The 20,843-nt window shown below is 35.1% G+C and overlaps 1 protein-coding gene across 2 annotated transcripts in view; it reads left to right on the top strand.

Moving 5' to 3' along the window:
- Positions 1–20,843, top strand: part of SCFD1 (sec1 family domain containing 1) — a gene marked incomplete at both ends in the record, with an annotated part of 97,526 nt that overhangs the window by 55,408 nt on the left and 21,275 nt on the right. For both annotated transcript variants that reach the window (XM_084240740.1, XM_084240741.1), the window contains 4 exons: positions 8,832–8,928; positions 14,800–14,870; positions 17,050–17,129; positions 20,713–20,775. In XM_084240740.1, coding sequence (XP_084096866.1) covers positions 8,832–8,928; positions 14,800–14,870; positions 17,050–17,129; positions 20,713–20,775 — 311 coding nt within the window. The remainder of the gene's footprint in view (positions 1–8,831; positions 8,929–14,799; positions 14,871–17,049; positions 17,130–20,712; positions 20,776–20,843) is intronic.

The raw sequence follows: 20,843 nt of genomic DNA on the forward strand, positions 1-20,843 counted from the left end.
TAACTACAAACCCCTCTTCCAGGAGACTAATTTTTTTGGCTTTACTTCTTTATCTTTTTTTAGGATGAGAAAAGCTTACAAAATAAAGTAGAAACACTTATCTCCACTTTGTCCACACATCAAATTAACTAATGCTCTGTATTGCCGCTACAAAATCTGGAGGCTTACGGGCCACATTATTAACATGCTAACAACTATATGCTAGTATGAGTCACAAGTTGAATTTTTTGCTTACCAAGGAGTTATTTGTAATTTTCTATCCATGTTAATTCTGTGAGTCAGAAAACATAATTTCTGTAAAACTTAAGTTATACAGCTTTGAAAGACTAAATGAAGATGGAGGTTTAATTATTATTTAAATTAGTAGTTGGTAAAAAACCTGAAAGATTGGAAAATCTCAAATAATGCGATATTTAGGTTGCTTTACAAATACCTGTCTTTTGCTGTTGTTCCACTTTAAAGAAACTAAAACTAGAAATCATAAATAATCCCTTATTACCTGAGCTTTATGCAAGAAAGAAAAAATTTTCAATCATCGAACCTCTAACTTAAAGAAAAGATCATGAACCCACATCAGGAATGACAATTGTGCATTTCATATCTTGAATTAAAAGATACTATTTAAAATGTGTATGTACAGTATGCATCTTTTTGATAATTCTTTTATTAGCCAACTTAATTAACTGGTCACTACTCTCCTGATCACAGCAGGGAAAATACCTTTCTAGATTTAGAAATCAGAATAATTTTTGGCTGGATTTTGATTAATCTGTTAAAGCTTATCTCATGTACATGTACTTATGAACATTTTTTTTTTTTAACTTATGAGCATTCTTATAATGAATTGTTTTTTCTTTAAGGCAGGAAGACTGTATTCCATAGCAGAAAATCCCCATTGGACAGCTATCACTATCTTTATCTCTTCTCAATCCAAATAAGATCAGTCATTATCAGAACTTGAAGAGCTTTCTTTAACCCAAGTGTGACCAAAGTTAGTTCTTGAATTATTGAAATTTCCTTTAAATTCTCGTTCACTATGCATACTTCAAGACTACTATCATATCTTAAAAAAAAAGAATGCTGTGAAATTAACTTTCTCTCTATGCTCTCACTTCTTTGCCATCTGCCTCTGTGAAAATGAAACATTGCCATTAGCACAAAACAGTTTAATAAATTCACAAACGTTTTAAGTTCAAAGAAATAAAGATTTCTCAAAATTCAGTGAGAAAGTAAACAACCCAAATATAAAATGGGGTAAAGATTTTGAATAGCAACTTGACTAAGAAAGATAAAGTAGACAAGTGAATTCAACGTCACTAATCATTTGAACAGTGCAAACTAAAACCACAATGAAATATTACTACACACCTATCAAAATGTCCAAAAGTAAAAAATTAATCATGGTACTTCTGCAGAAATGCAGAGAAACTAGTACTGCAGTAAATGAAGTAGAAATGTAAAATACTATATCCATTTTGGAAAATAGTTTCTCCATTTCTTAAAATGTTAAACACAAACATATCATATGATCCGGCCATTCCACTCTTACCCAAGGTAAATGAAAGCATATATTCATTGTACTTGAATGTTCATAGTACTCTGTTATACCCCAAAACTAGAAGCAACATGAATGTCAATAAGTGAATTAGATGAACAAATACAGGTATATCCATATAATGAAATATGCTTTAGCATGAAAGGAAGATTCTGTTGATACATACAACAGTATGGACAATTCTCAGAATAATTATATTGAGTGGAAGAATTATATTGAGTGGGAGAGTGAAGTACATGTTCTATGATTGCATTTGCATGAAAATTACAAAAATATAAGCTAATCTATGACAGAAGAGAGATCAATGATTGCCAGTGGACAGGGAGAAATAACTTGGAGGGTCAAGAGAGAGGCATTACAAAAAGGAAACTTTCATGGATGATAACTTATATATTCATTATTTGGATTGTATTCATGGTTTCATGGATGTATAGATATGTTAAAACTTAAATTCTCTGCACTGTAGAGTGGTTATATTTTAAATGAAAAATTCAAACCAAATTTAGTGCTCATCTATTTAAAATCAATCATTTTTCAGATTAGAAAACATTTTAGTTTAAGTCATTGAGAAAGCCAATGATGAATTTCAATAATGTGAATTTTTGGCATTTGTTTTAAAATGTCCCAGAATAGCAAGAAGTAGAATAGCCTGCATAATTTGTGAGTGGGTAAATTCAGGAAATTCTTACAGATTTTCTTCTTAAGGTAATTTTCAGTAGGATAAATGCAAAGACTAAATTCAGAATTAAGATAAAGAGTAAAATGTTTAAGAGGACAGATGGTTTTTTTTTTAAGTAAATCTCTCATACTTGATTTATTTATACCTTGACTTGTTCTACAGAACTTGAGGTAGCTTACAACTCCTTATGGAGTTTTTTATTCTCAAACATAGCGTCCTCAGATCATAATACTTGGCTGACTAGTATGAACATGTCAGTGGGTTTTTTTCCCCCCCTTTAAAAGGGAAGGACACCCTTTTTGTGTGAACTTGTATATCAGGTAATATAACATAATAGATCTATTCTCCCATTTTAAAGAGGAAAATGAATCTTCTTCGTTAACCTAGTTAGAGGTTTATCAATTTTAGATTCTAGTGATTTTCTCTGTTGACGTCTTTCGAATTTCATTGATTTCTATTGTAATTTTCATTTCATTTTTTTATTTATTTTATTTATTTCATTTTATTTATTTTATTTATTTATTTATTTATTTCATTTTTTTATTTATTTTTATCTTTTGCTTACCTTGGACTTAATTTGCTCCTCTTGGGTAGATCTTTTAAGATTTTAGCACTTTGGTGGTACAAATTAAATCTAAATACTTCTGAGATTTCATAAGATTACAATAGTACAAATGCCATGTAAACCTCTCTTTTCTGCAGAAATATTAAAGATAAAGCAGTTTTTAGTATTTCATTGTAAGTTTGCTGATATTAGTATTTTTGATATTTGATTTGTCGTCTATAAATATCACCTTATATACATTAAACTTGTTTATCACTTAGATCATTTTAGTCAAAATTTAAATGTTTTAGTAGGATCCAATATATAGAATAAATGTATAGGTTAAGTAGAGTTGTTTATTTTAAAGCAGATTTAAGGCAACAAACAATATATACAAAAAAAATAAAAATTCATAATGAAATAAAATGCCCAGATTAGTTCCTGTATAGATAGGTACAATGGTAATTTTGAAATTTGGCTTTGAATTTTCTGGCAACCAAGATAAAAGAGAGAGTAAATGATTAAGTTTTAAAAAAACTTATCAGAAAATAGAATTTGTTTTTCATTCTAGGCAGTGTTCCTCAGTATCATATTACAAAAGGAATCCATTATATTGGCCATTACCTAGAATAAATTAAGTGATGTAATGTTGCAGTATCTTAATACTAGTTACATTTATGGATTACACATGGAAACTTTAATGAAAGTCAACGGTGTATAGTATTAGAATATAACTTAATGAGGGCAGCTCTGCGAGTAAGGGAGGGGGGTCTAAATTTATAACCATCTAGTGTTTTGTTTTTTTTTAAAGATTTATTTATTTATATATGCAATAACTGGGGTACAGGCCAGAGGTGTGGGGGATGAGAAGAGTCATCAGAGACAGAGTGGGGAACAGAACAGGCAGATTGACCGAAGTACACTGCTGAGGGGAGCAGTGGGCAAGTCAGGAGAGGTCTGCTTTGCCATGTGGGTAGCTCCCTGGTTGTGGATTGAACTCCTGCTGCTGTGGCTGTGGATAGCTTCATAGGTTGCGTCTTAACCCCTTGCGCTACCAGGGAGGCCCCATCTAGTGGTTTTTCTTTAAGATTAGAATTATTAGTATCAAGAGTGGAAAGGTTTTTAGAGTCTTTTCCATAATAATGTCACTTTTTCCAATTGGACTGCTAATAAAATAAGCTAGATAGCAGAGAAGTGGAAGTTACATGCTGTGCTTTGGGTCTGGAATGCTAGAAATTTGGTGTTCTGGTTGAAAGAAAAATGCATATATTTGAAAATGAAATAATCAGATAGTAAGGTTGATAGTCTTTTGTTGTAACTGAAGATCCTAATCGGGTCTTATACCTTGATATTACACTCTCCCACCTCTACACAGAATGAGGAAGAGGCATAGGGATAAATTTTATTTGTGATTTCTAAGTCACTCAGGCATAGGAGCCAATGCTCCAGGAAATATTTTCAACCACCTGTTACAGACCACCTTGACATATAATTTCATGAGTCATCTGGTTTTGTGCAACATAATTTTTCAGATTGGCAAACCCACCAGTATGAAATGCAGTGAAATATACACCTAAATAAGAAAATTTATTAATGTGATATTTTGTTATATTGGGCAAAGCAGCTGAATATTGGAGAATTCCAGTTATCTTGCAGCATACAAAGCAGATAATTATGAACAAGTTGTCACAATGAGTTTGTACTCTGGTGACACATACAGACCACATACTATTATAATACAGCATTATAGGGACTGACTTTCTGGAGGAAAGGATATCGAAGTATGCCCTGAATGATGAAGGAACTAAACGTGAAAGAAAAGAAAACAAGACTAGCTTATAAGTAATCTTCAATTTAAGTGTAAGTCATATCCTAAAAGTTTAGTTAAAACTCATTTTAGCTTAGGAGAGAGTATACTGAAAAGTGAAAAGCCTGACTGTCTCCTGATGACTCTGAATATCGGGGGGGAAAAAAACGCTGGAATTGTTTTTAAATTGGGTCCTCTCTTAGAAAGTATTTTACAGAGATTTTTGAGAGATTATGCTCTGAGTTCCATGCATAGTCCTTTAGTTTTTTTGTTTGTTTGTTTTAAAAATTTATGAGCTGGGGTACAGGCCAGAGATGCAGGGGAGGGGGGGGTGAGAGGATTCAGCAGAGACAGAGTGAGGCGCAGAACAGGCAGACTAACCGAAACACACTGCTGAGGGGAGCAGCAGGCGAGGCAGGAGAGGTCTACCTCACCATGTGGGTTGCTCCCTGACCAGCCGGGAATCGAACTTGTGCTGCAGAGGCTTTGGATTGCTTCATAGTGTGGTGCTTAACCCTTTGCTCCACCAGGGAGGCCCCATAGTCCTTTAGTTTTCAGCAGTATTTACTTCATACTCACGTTTTCTTGGTATTTATTAAAGCTTCCAAAATTGGCTTACTTTATACAATACTTTTTATATTGACATTACTTTGCTTTATGTTTTTAATTTATCTGTTGTCTATGTAACTATTGTTAATCAACTTGTATTCTCCTTTGCACACATATTACATAAGATATTCAGTCATGAGGGTTACAAAACTTGTTTCTCCTATTTCCCCTTACTTCAAAAATTTGAGAAAGGACCTATAGATATTATACCTCTGGCCAACATAACCTTCTACCACATATACATAAATTATGCTTACTACCAAAAAAATCAAATATGTACTAATGAAAAATATACTTTCTTTCATAAAGCATATTCACAAGAAGCAATAAATTATTCTTGAGGAATATATAATTTTCTCTACTCTTTATCTGTGGTGTACATTGGAGTCTGACCTGGATTTGAATCTCAACTTTCTACTACTACTCTCTGGTAACCTTGAATAAATTTACATTTCTGTGTGTATGTTTCTTCATCTTAAAATAGAACTAATAACCCCTAGCTCAGATTACTGTTTGGAGAATTAAATGAGATAATCTAAATTAGTAATTGTTAAACACTATTCTCTGGAACACTAGAGCACACTAGAAACATTTAATGGGTCACTTGTATTTATGTTTAGGGTTCTGCAGATTTAGTTTGAGAAAGAGGGCCATGAAGTCCTCTGCTAAAACCATTTGAGAGTTATAGCTGTAAGTAAAGTGCCTTGTTCATAATAGGTTTGAACAGATAACTAGTTCTCTTATGCAAGTTGGAAAATACCTACTTAACTCTTTTCCCTTCTGTATTAGTATATTGAAATGCTAAGTTATTTTGCTTCATTGATAAAATACTCACATTCCATACAATTAACCTAGTTAAAAGTATACAGTTCAGTAGTTTTTAGTATATTCACAGAATTGTGAAATGATGTCATTTTGGAACATTATCATCTCCAAAAGAAACTACCCATTAGCAATCAAACTAACTTGCTTTTGGATTGTTTACATTGCTCATTAAACATTAGAGTCTAAGTTAATACAGCAATAAAAGCAAAATAAGCCTGATATCGATACCTAAATAAATCAGTAAACCATGTTTCTTCACTAATGTATGTAGGTACAGATATTAGATTCTCATTGTGGCATTTAGCATACAGTTGACTACTAAAGACTATACGTTTTTCATTTCTAGAATTTCATCTGTCTACTTTCATGACTTATAGATGACTGCTTGATCTGCGTATGTCCTGCTCTTAGCTTAGAAATTCAACAAATATTTCACAAGTACTTGTTATGAGCCAGGTGCTGTTAGAATCTAGGGTTAAATGATTAGGCACATTCTAGGGAGTTTGTTTTGTGAAGGGTGGCATATAAAGAAAGCAGAATAATATATAATGTGTTCATTGTTATTGTGGAGAAGAGTATAAAGTGCTGTCAGTTCACTTTTTTTTTTTAAGATTTATTTATTTTATATAAGCACTGGGTACAGTCAGAAGCTCAGGAGGGTGAGAGAATCCACCAGAGCCAGAGCGGGGAACAGAACAGGCAGAGTGACGACGTACACTGCTGAGGGGAGCAGTGGGCGGCAAGAGAGGTCTGCGCACCATGTGGGACCCTCGCCCAGCGGGCGGGGATCGAACCGGCGCTGCAGAGGGTGCGGGCAGCTTCGCAACCCAGCGTTCAATCGCTGCGCCACCGGGGAGGCCCTGTCAGTTCACATTTAAAGGAGTAAATAAATTCTTCCAGTGAAGAAAGTCAGTGAGGGGAAGGCTGAAAAGGAGAAAGAATAGAAATTGAAGAAAGAATTTCAGAGGAGTTCGACAAAGAATAAGTAGAATTCCCTGGGCAGGTGATAAGGAAGAATATATTCTAAAAACTAAGAGAATAATCTGGGCCTAAGTCTAGAGGATTAAAAGCATACATAATGTTTAATGAGAAGTCTGAGTTATTTGCTGGGAGTAGAGGAAACTGAACCTAGAGAAATAGTGGTAAGACAGAAAAGATTGATGGGAGCAGATTGTAAAGACCTGAAAGTTTAACACCATCTTTTATTACCTTGCCCCTGCCGTTTCTGGCTACTGATGAATAATAGCCTTTCCCAAGATATAATTTATAATTCATGTTAACATAGTTCCTGCTACCCTTATCCTAGTTCCCCAGGAGTAATCTTTGACTTTACTTTTTTGCTCCCCATGTTCATTCTCATGTTAAATTGTTAAATATCTGTTTCTTCCCATTCCCACAAGCACTTCCATGGTCTCCTTTACATTTCGTTTGTCCATTTTTAATATTCTGCTTTCCCCATTCCTAGGACTGGGATATTCAAGTAGCTTTATACAGTAACCAAAATAGTTTCTATATCAGGAGCTTAAAGGTGTAAAGAGAGTTTATATATAATAAAGAAGACTCTTACATAGTTGTAATATATATTTATCAAGAACTCACTGATAAATTGTCTATGTGCTAATGTAGGATTCATTGTTGAGTGAAAATATGAGAGGAGTATAGTTAATGTTACAGTCTATGTCAGAAAGTGTGGGGATATTCCAGGATAAACCTTATTTGCTTATATTTGCAAATATAAGCTTATATAAACTGAAAAACTATATAAGAAATAAAGTAGCAGTCTGTAGGAACAGCTAGAAATAGAATGAAGAGGACAGGTAAGAAATGAGATTGGTCAGTGTATAGCTATATATGTTGTTTTGATTTGACTATTTTGTTTAAAACTCTGTCCTTACATGCCACTTCAGGGAAGTGGGATTGAGGGACTCTGATGTATTTCTTATAGCTTCATATATGAAATCATTCCTTAGTGTACAATTCAGATAGCTCCTCTCTGATTATGCCTTGATGTGATTCCTTTAACTTGAGTGAACTCAACCCAAGTCCCCAAATCCCTTTGAAAACTCAACACAAAATTTATTACTTCCTCCTACGCTATTTCATTTTGTTGTCTTAGCATAGTATATTTATGCCCTACATTTATATTTTGATTCTTATTTGGTGGCTCTAAGTATTCTAATTTCATGAATGGTTTCTGCTCCCAATCAGAATAACACTTCATGAGAGAGCATGTTCTTTGCTTTTTTGTATTATCTGAAGCATATTTTAAGATACTTGATAATGAACATTTTTATTTACTTTGGAGGCTGCTAAGATGTTAATTTCATTTCAATAATTTTAATCAGATTTTAAATTAAGGTGTCATAGTAAACTAAGTTTGACTACTTTTGTATTATCTAAAATTTCAAAATAAGTTGGAAAATAAGGAAAAATAATTTTATTGAAAAGCCATTGGAAATAATTTAGGGTTACTTTCTGTGTAGTTAAAGTGAAATGTGAATTTGTACACTAAAAAATAAATGTAACAAGATCACCTGACTTGTATTTGCATGGAATATAATAAGATTTGTGTGCTAGTTACTAATTAATACAGTAATTGAGTTTTGTGAGATTTTTGTCTTTGCTAATATATAACATGTCGGTTGATTCTGAATTTCATATACAAAATACACTAAAATAGTCTATTGGTTTTACATTAAGTATATGATCAAAATTCTATTAGAAATTGAGACTAGAAAATTGAAACTTAAAAATTGATAGATATTTAGTATATCCTTATTAATATATTCTAATGTGATATATTTTGAAACAGGCAAGAAAACTGGATGTATATTTTGAATATGAAGAAAAAATAATGAGCAAAACTACGCTGGATAAATCTCTTCTAGATATAATATCTGATCCTGATGGTATGTACCATAAATCTGAGGTTGATGTAGTTTTCACATGTGATGAATCCAACACTTTAATTTGAATAGAATTATTTTGTTTTCTTTCTTTTTTTAAAAAAAAAGATTTAATTATTTATTATTTTTATTTATTTTTTTTAATAGAGGCATGTTATTTATCTATTTGTTTGTTTGTTTGCTTTGTTCATACATGCACTGGGTACAGTCAGAAGCGCGGGAGGGCGAGAGAATTCACCAGAGCGGGGAGCAGAGCAGGCAGAAGGACCGAAGTACACTGCTGAGGGGAGCAGCGGGCGGCAGGAGAGGTCTGCGCGCCATGTGGGACCCTCCTCCGGTGGCCGGGGAGCAGCCGGGGATCGAACCGGCGCTGCAGAGGCTGCGGGCAGCTTCGCAATCCAGCGCTCAACCGCTGTGCCACCAGGGAGGCCCAAGATTTATTTATTTATATACAAGCACTGGGTACAGTCAGAAGCGCGGGAGGGTGAGAGAATTCACCAGAGTCAGAGTGGAGAACAGAGCAGGCAGATGGACGAAATCCACTGCTGAGGGGAGCAGCGGGCAGCAGGATAGTTCTGCGTGCCATGTGGGACCCTCGCTGGCGGCCAGGGATTGAACCGGCGCTGCAGAGGCTGCAGGCAGCTTCACAGCCCAGCGCTCAACCGCTGCGCCACCAGGGGAGGCCCTGAATAGAATTATTTTTAATTTGAATTATTTTAATTTGAATAGAATTATTTTTCTGACAGTCTATGCTAATAATGAGGTAACTAAATGAACCACTTTGTCAAGAAGTTAGCAGTTTCTAAAGTGGAAAAATTATTTGCATTTTATTTTGGTGAACTTTTCTTTAATGATTTTTAAATACTTTTTATATTCATTTGCTTAAAGCAATACACCTGAAACTCAATTTCTGCTGGTTCCAGCAAGATTTTAAGTAACATTTGAAGCAGGAATTTTAGTGATACCCTTTCTAATTGCTTTGCTGTAATTATAAAGAATTTCCTAAAAAGATGTATATAAAACTGAATTCTATTTTAAATGTTTAAGGAATTTACTTTTAAGGAATTTCTGTAGTCAGTCCCAATTTGTGTGTGTGTGTGTGTGTAAAAGAACTGGGGTATAGGCCCAGAAGTGTGGGGGATGAGAAGAATCACCAGAGGCAGAGCGGGGAGCAAAACGGGCAGATTTACTGAAGTACACTGCTAAGGGGAACAGCAGGCAAGACAGGAGAAGTCTGCTGACCACATGTGGGTTGTTAGCTCCCTGGCCAGGGATCAAACTCAGTCCTAAGAGGTGATAGCGCTGAGACTTAACCCCTATATCGCCAGGAGGGCCCCTGTAGTCAATCCCTTTATATTTATCTAAATATTTGTGTTTTAGTTTTTTCTAATATGTATATATATTCATACTTAGACTGTGTAATTGTAATTACTGCTTTCAATTATGATGAGTATGGTATCTACACAGGGTTTTACCCTCTAAAATTTTCTAAACTTGAGATACATGTTGATCATTCCAGAATAGTTTTCAATTCAAATCTCATCCCTTTTCCAAAAATAAAAAACACCTAAACTGTCAGGCTTATATTTTACAAATAAGCTGTTTGGCTGAATGATGATGGTTTTTGAGTTACAGTTTTGGTATGAATTTTAGGCTTTTTTCTAGATTAGAAAAAATTAGAAATTAGAATTTTTCTAAGATTAGAAAGTAATAGAATTACTTTAGAAGTTAGAAAGTAAAATTAGAAAAGTGATAATTTAGAAATTAATAGATTAGAAAGTAATAATTAGAAATTTCTTCAGAGCCCAGTTTATATATAAACATTTCATTCCTAAGTATTGTCTCACGCTTTTGAAAAGCTGAGTTTATGGTAAGAACATAACATTTGGAAGGCATTTGCATATTACAATAAAATAAAAGCAAACTTTATGTAGTCATCACTTCAGAGTTATTTCTTATTACTTAAAGTTTAGAAAGTTGAATCAAATATCAGGACCTTTTTTATCCTTTACCTTTTTTTAAACAAATTATTTCTAAAGACATTAAGTAAAGGTGGGCGTTCAAATAAAGTGGCGGTTTGGTGCCAGTGTAGCCAGTGTATCACAGAAAACATGTTGGGGCCTGAGCTGGATGAGGAGGGCATCTACACGTGGACTAGAAAGGTTTACAATCTAGCAGAGATGTCAAAGTTCAAGTGAGGTAAACAGTGTCCACATATGGGAGTAGTCCAGCACTGGGTATGAGAGCTCTAAACAGACAGATTGAGGAGGGTGACCCTATACAGGGGTGTCGACCCATGTAAGGTGAAAAGTGTCATCGGACATATGGCTGGGTCCACTGTAGAGAATCAGCCCAAAGTGAGAGAAAAGGCATCCATGTAGGCAAGGATATGGTACTAGAGATGGGATACTTGTTACATACAGGAAACTGGTTATTTATTAAATACATCAGATAACATAAAGGGAGTCCAGTTACAAATATGAAAGGAAGTTATGGAAGGGGGGCAATGAGAATGAACCCTATAATGTTGCATTGGAATTGGAGGAGTTGGTATTTAGTGTCTTTATATTTGTCAGAAAGGGAAGTACAGATACATGCATATGTGTGTGCAAATACATGTGTATTTCCTAATGCTGCCAACAGAGCAGAACTGGAAACAACAGTATCCCAGCATTAAAGAATTTAGGTTATAAATACCATTTCCACTAGGACTTACTGGAGTAGTGATTGGTTCCAGGACTGACAGAGAAAGAAAGTATAAAATGTACCTGGAAAATATTGTGTCAGAAAGCAGGGAAGTATTCAAAATGTGATGAGACATGTCAAAAGCTAGAAGTCAGCTTGAAGGGGCTCAGGAGGACAGGTCATGACAAATTGAGCATCAAAATGCAATGAATGAAATGGGAAGCCATGATTCCATACAGATAAAATATTGGCACAAAACTAAAATTTTACAGGATATTTATAGTTTCAGAGTACTGCCTGCAAAATACTTATTAATTATAGACGGAGAAAAATAAACTTTATAATGAGAAGACTGATAGAGCCTTTACTAGGCGATCAGAGTTAGCATTAGTAAAGAAACATTGAATTAGTATACCACCTAGCTGGATGCAATATGAAGGATACAGGACTACTTGTGATATTTCTGATAGTTACATAACCTAAATCTAATCATGAGGAAATACAGTCAAAACTTATTGTGGGATATTCTACACAGACTACTAGACTGTCATCTTCAATAACATCAAGACCATTGAAGTCAAAGACTAAGGACATTTCATACAGAAAACTAAAGAGGCATGACAGCTATATGCACCACATGATTCTGAAACTGAACCTTTTGTCATAAAGGATATTATAGAGACAGTTGGTAAAACTTGGAATGGCATCTGAAAATTCAGTGGTCATAATATATCAGTGCTAATTTCCTGATTTTGATTGGAGAATGTTTTGACATCTAGGAGTGACAGGACAGGGGTCAACAACTTACTTTCAAATTGTTCAGGGGCAAAAGATCTCTGAATTATAATCAAACTTTCTTTAAGATCAGATTACTCCATGAGAAAACTGACTTTAACAGAGAGTAATGCCAGTATAAACTTACCTGTGACAGAGGATCCAGGTTCTAGCTCTAGGCTCCAATATAAGCACAGTTATAAAGGATACATTTTTACTATCTCTGTTAGGTTCCCCTTGCCTAATGCCATTATAAACAGAAGGATGCTCTCAAAAACTTGCCATCTTATTACTCCTTAAAACCTTTGCAGAGGTTTTAGGACATTTAATAACACTGTAGCAATCATGAAATGTTTCTCTCCTTGAAGAAGAGAAGGAACAGTGAAATAAGCCAGAAAGAAAAAGAAAAATAGTGATGGTTTCACTTATAGGGGGAATGTAGAGAAAACAAACAGGGGGTCAGGGGAAAAAAATAATCATAACAAATTAAAAATCAAAATCAACAGGCAAATATTAATCAGAGACATTCTGCAGGGGAAGGAGGAGGGCGAAGGATCAAAATGGGTGGGATGAGCACCAGGGACTACGGTGATGGTGCATCCATGAATTGGTGGTGGGAGTTCCACGGGGACTACACCTGAAAGGAGAAAGCATACATTGTACAAGAATGATGTAAAATATATATTTAATTTAAAAAAAAAAGTAGTAACCGTTCTGTCTTTAACAGTGTGGGTATCTACTATTAGAAAAGACAGCTAGACATAACTGTATTGAAAGCAACAACTGAGGCCCACAGATCCCTGAAACTCTGAAGGAGGGCAATCTTTCTCTCCCATCTCAGAAACCTTGCTGCAAAGAGCCCCAGGACAAGCCCCATTACTCTTTTCTCTTTGTCCCCTCTCTCTTACTGCTTGGTCATAGTTACAGGAAATACACAGAAAATACAAGCCAAAGTTCTCTGGTCATAGTTCCAAAAAGTGAAGGCCAAGACAACTGGAAAGTACCAGGGAGACTGTAGGAAGGAAGAAGCTGAGGAAAGCAACCCCATAAAGTTGTTTATGAATTCCAGGGCTTTCCCTCTAGCTGAGTATGCCTGAATATCATCATCCTAAATAGCATTCCAAAGACTGAGAGGTAAAGACGAGACTACCTCCCAGATCCCATATTTGGCCACTAGGCAGTGGACAAGATAGCAGCACTGCAAAAGGTTTTGAAAATAATCCATGATGGTACCACAACCCACATAAAACTGCTAAGAACACTGACCTGAACCCAACCAGGCTAATTACCCACTGAAACAAAAATAGCTTTTCTCCTAGGATTTAAACAAGATGCTTAACCCTATAACCAAAAATTCATATTGTACAAAATACAATATTTATTTGTAAATAGAAGAACTTTGGAGAACCTATCATTGCTCTTTATTGCTATTCTTTCTCATATTTAGGGAGTAAGAATAATTTGACAATTGATGTCCTAGATTTTTAACTATATTTAAAAAAGTGATGGCTCATTAATCATTTTGGGGGGGAAAGTCTAGTTTTTATTATACAGTAAGGTATAAAATTCTGAGTTCTTGCATATTTAGGACACACATTGGCAGAGAGTACATGTACTGCTATTTATTGAATAATGAAACTGAGTTACCCGTGACCAGCAGATTATCACTTTCCACTAAAGCATACCCTGTAGCAGAGGGGAGAATAAGTGAGTTTCTCTGGACAGCCAAGGCTATGGGCAGTAGGAGCTCAAAGCACCCACTGAAGGCAGAAATTTCTTTGAAATTGTATGTTTCGTCTTAAAATTTCAGGCAAATACACTCTGCATAATATAACAATGTTTATTTTATTAGAAGTATATGGGTTTCCCAAATCTCATAATTCCCTTCAGAAAGAGAAGCCAGGTATATTTAGTGGCTCCAATTTGAGAAGTATGACTTTAGGCCCAGCTAGATGATTTTAGACAGTAAGGTTTCATAACCCACTACTACGGTGACCATACAGCTGGTTTCCCAGGGCAATCCCACTTCTATGCCAGTTGTCCTTACATTATTGCCAGCTTCCTCTTTCAGTTTCACAAGTATTCTTTTAGAATTGTATGGTTACTCTCCTATACCATTCTTTCCTTTTTAAATTTATATCTGAAAGGCAAATCTCAACAATATAAACAGTTTCGAAAATAGAATGGAGATACTTCTATATCCCATTCTTTAATCCCATAGTATTTAGTCTTTTTTCATAGTTGTATTTTATGTGATTGTAATTTAGTGCTCATAATTTTAGTATCAGTTTAGTCAAGAACCTTGTTATCTTGTCACTTTTATATATGCATTGAAATCTTACATATGTGTTGAGTGTAATATCTAACAACCAGAATTATGAATGTCTTTAAAAAATCTGCTCTCCCCCTCTGTAGCAGGAACTCCAGAAGATAAAATGAGGCTGTTTCTGATCTATTATATAAGCACACAGCAAGCACCTTCCGAGGTAGGTCCTCTGCATTCAGTTATTGGAAAGAAGGGGAAACTTATGTATGTATGTTTCTGTAAAAATAGAAGTAAAAATCACTATTGGCAAATAACTACTCATTCGTTTCTTTAAAAGAAAAACAATTTGGTAAGGCTGGTACTATTTACTCTTTAGTATAATGGCAGTATTTATCTTCACCAAGAGAATTGTCCACTCTTGAAATGTCTGACCATTTTTAAATCATTGGAAAATGAACTAAATTCTAGTCACCAAAGTTCCTGTTTCTGGAAAAGAGCTATTCTAAACTAAGTTAGCGATGTTTTTTGAAAGATTTATCTTATCATATCTTATGATATGATCTTAGAAATTCCATTTCTTTAAATAATAGCTACTAATATTTATTTGCCTTTCAAGGAATTTATCTTTAACCTAAACTTTAAAATTGGTAATATTTTAAGATTGTTATCAAAAGAAAGTCCATTATAGGGCCTCCCTGGTGGCTCAGGGGTTAAAGTCTCAGCACTGTCAAGCTATTGCCAGCCACGATGCAAACCCATGTGTCTCAGCAGACCTCTCCTGTCTCACACATTACCCTCCTCAGCAGGGGATTTCGGTAGATCTGCCTGTTCTGCTCCCACTCTGTCTCTGGTGAATCCTCGAGGCCCGCCCCATCCACCTCTGGCCTACACCCCAGTTCTTGTATGCATAAATCTTTAAAAAATAATTTTTTAAAAAAATGAAAAGAATGTCCATTTATAAACTACAAAGGAGTCACTTCTAAAAAAAAATCCATAATTCCCAAAAGCTATGTAAATATTTTATTTAATAATATTAAACTTCAGGATTCATATCTGTCATATGATTTATATAAAAATAAAATTGAAATACTTTATACTACAATAAAATAGCTACTTTTATGTCAACAGATTTTTAGGAATGATTGGAAAATAACATTTTCTTTTCTAGAATTTTTTTCTCACTGAAAGTGTATTATGGGTAATGTTGTTTCCTTTTCTGTAATGAGCCATCAATTGCACACTGAAGAAAGAAGATTTTCAAATATGCATAGAAAGTTGATTTATTGTAAAGGAAAACAGTGATTTGATATCTGTTTTTGCTGGGTTACAAACCTGTGAACTCTTTCGATATTAAGTCACTGTGATCTCATTAGGTGAGAAACAATCATAGGCACCTTGGAGATGAAATCTGGAATAATAGGATTGTTTGTGAACTCCATTCCTTTGCTTGTAGCAATGTCTTAATATCTGATAGATTGTAAGGCTTCTTTTGAACAAAATTCTTTGGCATGTTAAAGCAGCAAATTTAACTCATTGTTTTTTAGGCCTACTTTACTTTGTCCTGGGAATATATCTCTTGATTATTATTTTAATTCAGTAGGTAATCATTTTCCTTCTAGAACTGTCTCATTAATGGGGGTATACTTAGAGGATTTTAGTAGCCCATTTGCCATATTTTGTAAAGAATATGTGACTTTAAAATTTAAATTCAGTATTCCCTTAATTTCACACCATTATTTTATTTTTGGTAAGGATTATGTCTTTTCATAATTCTGTCATTAAGAAGCATGAAGCAAATTATGACTATGGATGTTAATGCAAAGTAGTAAACATCTCTGGTTGATAGTGAGCTCAAAAGTTTCTCTGTTGTAATATTTTTAGAGTTGAGTAACTTGGATGATAGGCTTATGTAACTTACACAAATTCAACTAGACTTACCAGAAAATTTAATAAAGAAAAGGAAAGTAGTGAATTGATAAGTATAATGTACCTCCTATTCAGCTAATGATTTTGAACCTCTAGAGTGACTATGAGCTGGGAAATCTGAATTTGATCCACTCAGGCAATGTCATTCTCCTTATATTTCTGGCTTTGAAATATCCTTTGTCAAACCACATCTTTCATTTAATGCTTATTCTGAGGAAAGTAGTCTTTTTCAACAGTGGAGGAAAAAACTGACTCTGTTGGACTTACTGAAGGATCTCAAAATACTTTATAGATGAATTGGGAATCTGTCAAAGGTATTTTTTATTATAGAAAATACTACTCTACTGTGCTTGGGAGCCTCAAATTTAAACCCATATCTTTGACCTAAATTTTTAGCTAATCAAATGACAACAAACTAAATGCTCTTCTTTTTCATGAAAGTGAAATTTTTTGTCATGTCCTCCTTGTTTCAGGCTGATTTGGAGCAATACAAAAAAGCTTTAACTGATGCAGGATGCAACCTCAATCCCCTGCAGTATATCAAGCAGTGGAAGTAAGTTTTATTTTCTTCTTTAATTCTTATCATTTAGGAAAGTACATTAGAGGCAAAGTTCCCAAGAAAATGGGAATGCTACTAAGAAAATTCAACAATGCCCGCCTTAGTATTTGTTTTATTCAGTGGCATAGATATTCCCTTATCTGTTCCACCCCATCCATAACTTATAGTTTACAGAGAATAGTGTTGCTTTTTTTCCTAGGCAGGTTTATATTTTCTCTACTGATAAGGAAAATCAAAGACTGAAATGTTTTGGGTCAAATGTCTCTAAAACATTAAAAGAAGATTTTAATTTAACTAGTAATCAGAGAAATGCAGATTAACAAAATGCAAAGATTTATAAAATACTGATGCATTTATATTCTGCTATTAAAAAATATAAATTGTCACAGTTTTTCTGGATGGTATAAAAAGTTTTTTAAAAAAAAAGCTTTGAGCTAGCACTTCTTCTCTTAAGGATTTATTAGAATTGTAAAATCTTGGAAGCAATTGTAATAATGAAATTTTTAAAACCAACCTAAATATCTAATAATGGGATCGGCAAACAAATTATGGCATTTCCATAAGAAATATAGTTGAATCTTTAGAAAATCATATTGTAGAAGATTTATTTAACTGGGAAATACCCATGCTATACTGTGAAATCGTTTACAACACAATTTGTTTGATAAATGTTTTCTTTATCTCTGTTCCTAAGGACTCTCTTAGGCCTTCAGGCTATAAGAGCAAACACTCTATGGAAGGTCTCTGTCTTCGCTGAATGTGCAGTTGTGTGGAGAGAACAAATAAGCAAACAAATGAACAGTGTTTTAAACCATATTCAGTGATATATATATGGAATAAAACTGAGTGATAAAGTCTTAACTTGTTGGGAGTGATAACTAAATATGTTGAGGGGATCAGGGATGTTTGAGCTGAAACGTGCATGGCATTTTTTACAGCCTTATTTTATCTATTCATTTGTCCATCCCTCTCTCTGTATGTGCACACACATATCCCTATAATTGCATAGCTGAAATGACATGCACTAAATATTAATATTGGGTAATTCTAAGTGGTAGGATTTTTTTCTTTCGGTACTTTAACAACAACTTTACCTTCAAAATATTTATTAAAATATTTCTTTAAGACGACAAGACTCAATATGCTTTCTAATCTCAGCTGTGTGAAAAAATATGCATAACGAGAAATATACCTCTGGTTATTTCTGACTTGTGTTTTTTACTATCTATGTATTTTTTCAAATTTTTTTTTATTCAACTGTATTCTTGTAATAGAAAAAAATATGTAACTTTTTGGGCCTCCCCTGGTGGCGCAGCGGTTGAGCGCTGTGCTGAGAAGCTGCCCGCAGCCTTTGCAGCACCGGTTCGATCCCCAGCCGCCAACGAGGGTCCTACATGGTGTGCAGGCCTCTCCTGCCGCCCGCTGCTCCCCTCAGCAGTGTACTTGGGTCCTTCTGCCTGCTCTGCTCCCCACTCTGGCGAATTCTCTCACCCTCCCACACTTCTGACTGGACCCAGTGTTTGTATGAATAAGTAAATAAATCTTTTTTAAAAAAAAGTGTAAGTTTTGTTTAAAAAGAGAAGCTAGAAACTATCTTTTCTGAATTTTATATACATATACATTTACACTTTTGGTTGTATGGCATATGTCATTGTGTTTTTTTTTTTTTAAGATTTATTTATTGATTGATTGATACATACATACATACAAGCACTGGGTACAGTCAGAAGCGCAGGAGGGTGAGAGAATTCACCAGAGCCAGAGCGGGGAGCAGAGCAGGCAGAAGGACCGAAGTACACTGCTGAGGGGAGTAGTGGGCGGCAGGAGAGGTCTGCGCGCCACGTGGGACCCTCCTCCGGTGGCCAGGGAGCAGCCGGGGATCGAACCGGCGCTGTAGAGGCTGCGGGCAGCTTCGCAACCCAGCGCTCAACCGCTGCGCCACCGGGGAGGCCCTGTCATTGTGTTTTATACTTAGGACAGTGGAACTCCATCAAATATTTAGCTGTAAACAGAAAGGCAGTCTTGGGCATCATTTTATTTCATCACAAAATACATAATTGCCAATTGGTAACATGTTTATTTTCAGTTACAAAAACTATACCAACTCATTAAAGAAAATTCTAGAAAACTCAAAACATCTAGTGAGAAATATTTATCATAACCTTACCATCCAGAGTCTAGAGTATACACTAAAGTATATCCTTTTATATACATATTTATTTGATGTATGTAATTATTTTATTATTATGGATACTGTTTGTAGTCTTGTTTTCTAGTGGCTTTCATCATATCTTTTTTATAAAGGTTCTTTTTATTCATTTATTTATGCATATAACTGGAGTGTAGTCCAGAGGTGCATGGGGTAAGAGGATTCACCAGAGACTGATTGGGAAGCAGAACAGGCAGATCTACTGAAACACTGCTAAGGGGTGCTGCAGGCAACAGGAGAGGTCTGCTATGCCCTTCGTGGGTTAGTTCCCTGGCTAGGGTTTGAACTCTGGCCGCAAGCAGTGATAACGTGATAGCGCTGAGACTTAACCCCTATGCCACCAGGGACACCCCATGTCTTGTTTTCATTGTCTTAAAGAATTTCTAGTAGTCATATTTAGTGCTTGAAACCTCTAGTTTAAAGAAATCCTCAACAGGGCCTCCCTGGTGGCGCAGCAGTTGAGCGCTGGGTTGCAAAGCTGCCCACAGCCTCTGCAGTGCCGGTTCCATCCCCGGCCACCAGGCAAGGGGCCTACATGGCAGACAGACCTCTCCTGCCACCCACTGCTCCCCTCAGCAGTGTACTTCAGCCGTCTGCCTGTTCTGCTCCTTGCTCTGGCTCTGGTGAATTCTCTACCCCACCCATCCCCCACCCCCATCCCCATCCCCCACGCTTCTGACTGTACCCAGTGCTTATATGAACAAATAAATCTTTAAAGAAAGAAAAGAAAAGAAATCCTCAACATTTAGAAAGACTGGAAAGTAAATGACTAGATGCAATTAAATATAAAAGAGTGTGGTATAGCTATAACTAAAAGGAAAATCTTGGGTAGTAGAATAAGTGCACTGTTATTTAAGAAAAGTGATTTTGATCTGAGTCTTAAAAGGAAGAGTACAATGTCTGTTGGAGAAGTAGTCGGTGAGTTTATTCCAAAAAGGGTAGCATGAGCAAAGGCTGGGACTAAGGGAGTATGGAATATAGAGAACAATAAAGAGACTAAACTCTATCAGTACATCATTGTTCTCTTAAGACATCAAGTCTGTTTCATGTTGATGATCAGATATACAAAAAGGTCAAGGAAATTTGTGGTTTGAGAAAGTAATGCATTTGTGGTTTTCTAAAATTCTCAGTGTGTCACCACTGGTGGTACTGTATATTTTATATGATTGTAGATTATATAATGAATGCTTATGTTATCATTCAGTGCTAGGTGTGCTAAAATATTGTGTTACATTGGTGGAAAAATTCTCTTTAGAAAAATTGTCTGCATAATAAAATGTTAGCGTTAGTCAACAGATATTTTAATACCATGATACTATATGTTAGCTGTGATAGTCAGCTTTTAAATATACATTTCTTATTTCATAGAGCTTTTGCCAAGATGGCCTCAGCACCTGCCAGCTATGGCAACACTACCACAAAATCAATGGGGTAAGTATTTTTAATAATTCTGATTGAATAAATCTGGTACCCAGGGCCATAATTAAACAGTCATGCTC

The sequence above is a fragment of the Talpa europaea genome, assembly GCF_964194135.1.
Source record: "Talpa europaea genome assembly, chromosome: 8".
NCBI classification, from domain to species: Eukaryota; Metazoa; Chordata; class Mammalia; order Eulipotyphla; family Talpidae; genus Talpa; species Talpa europaea.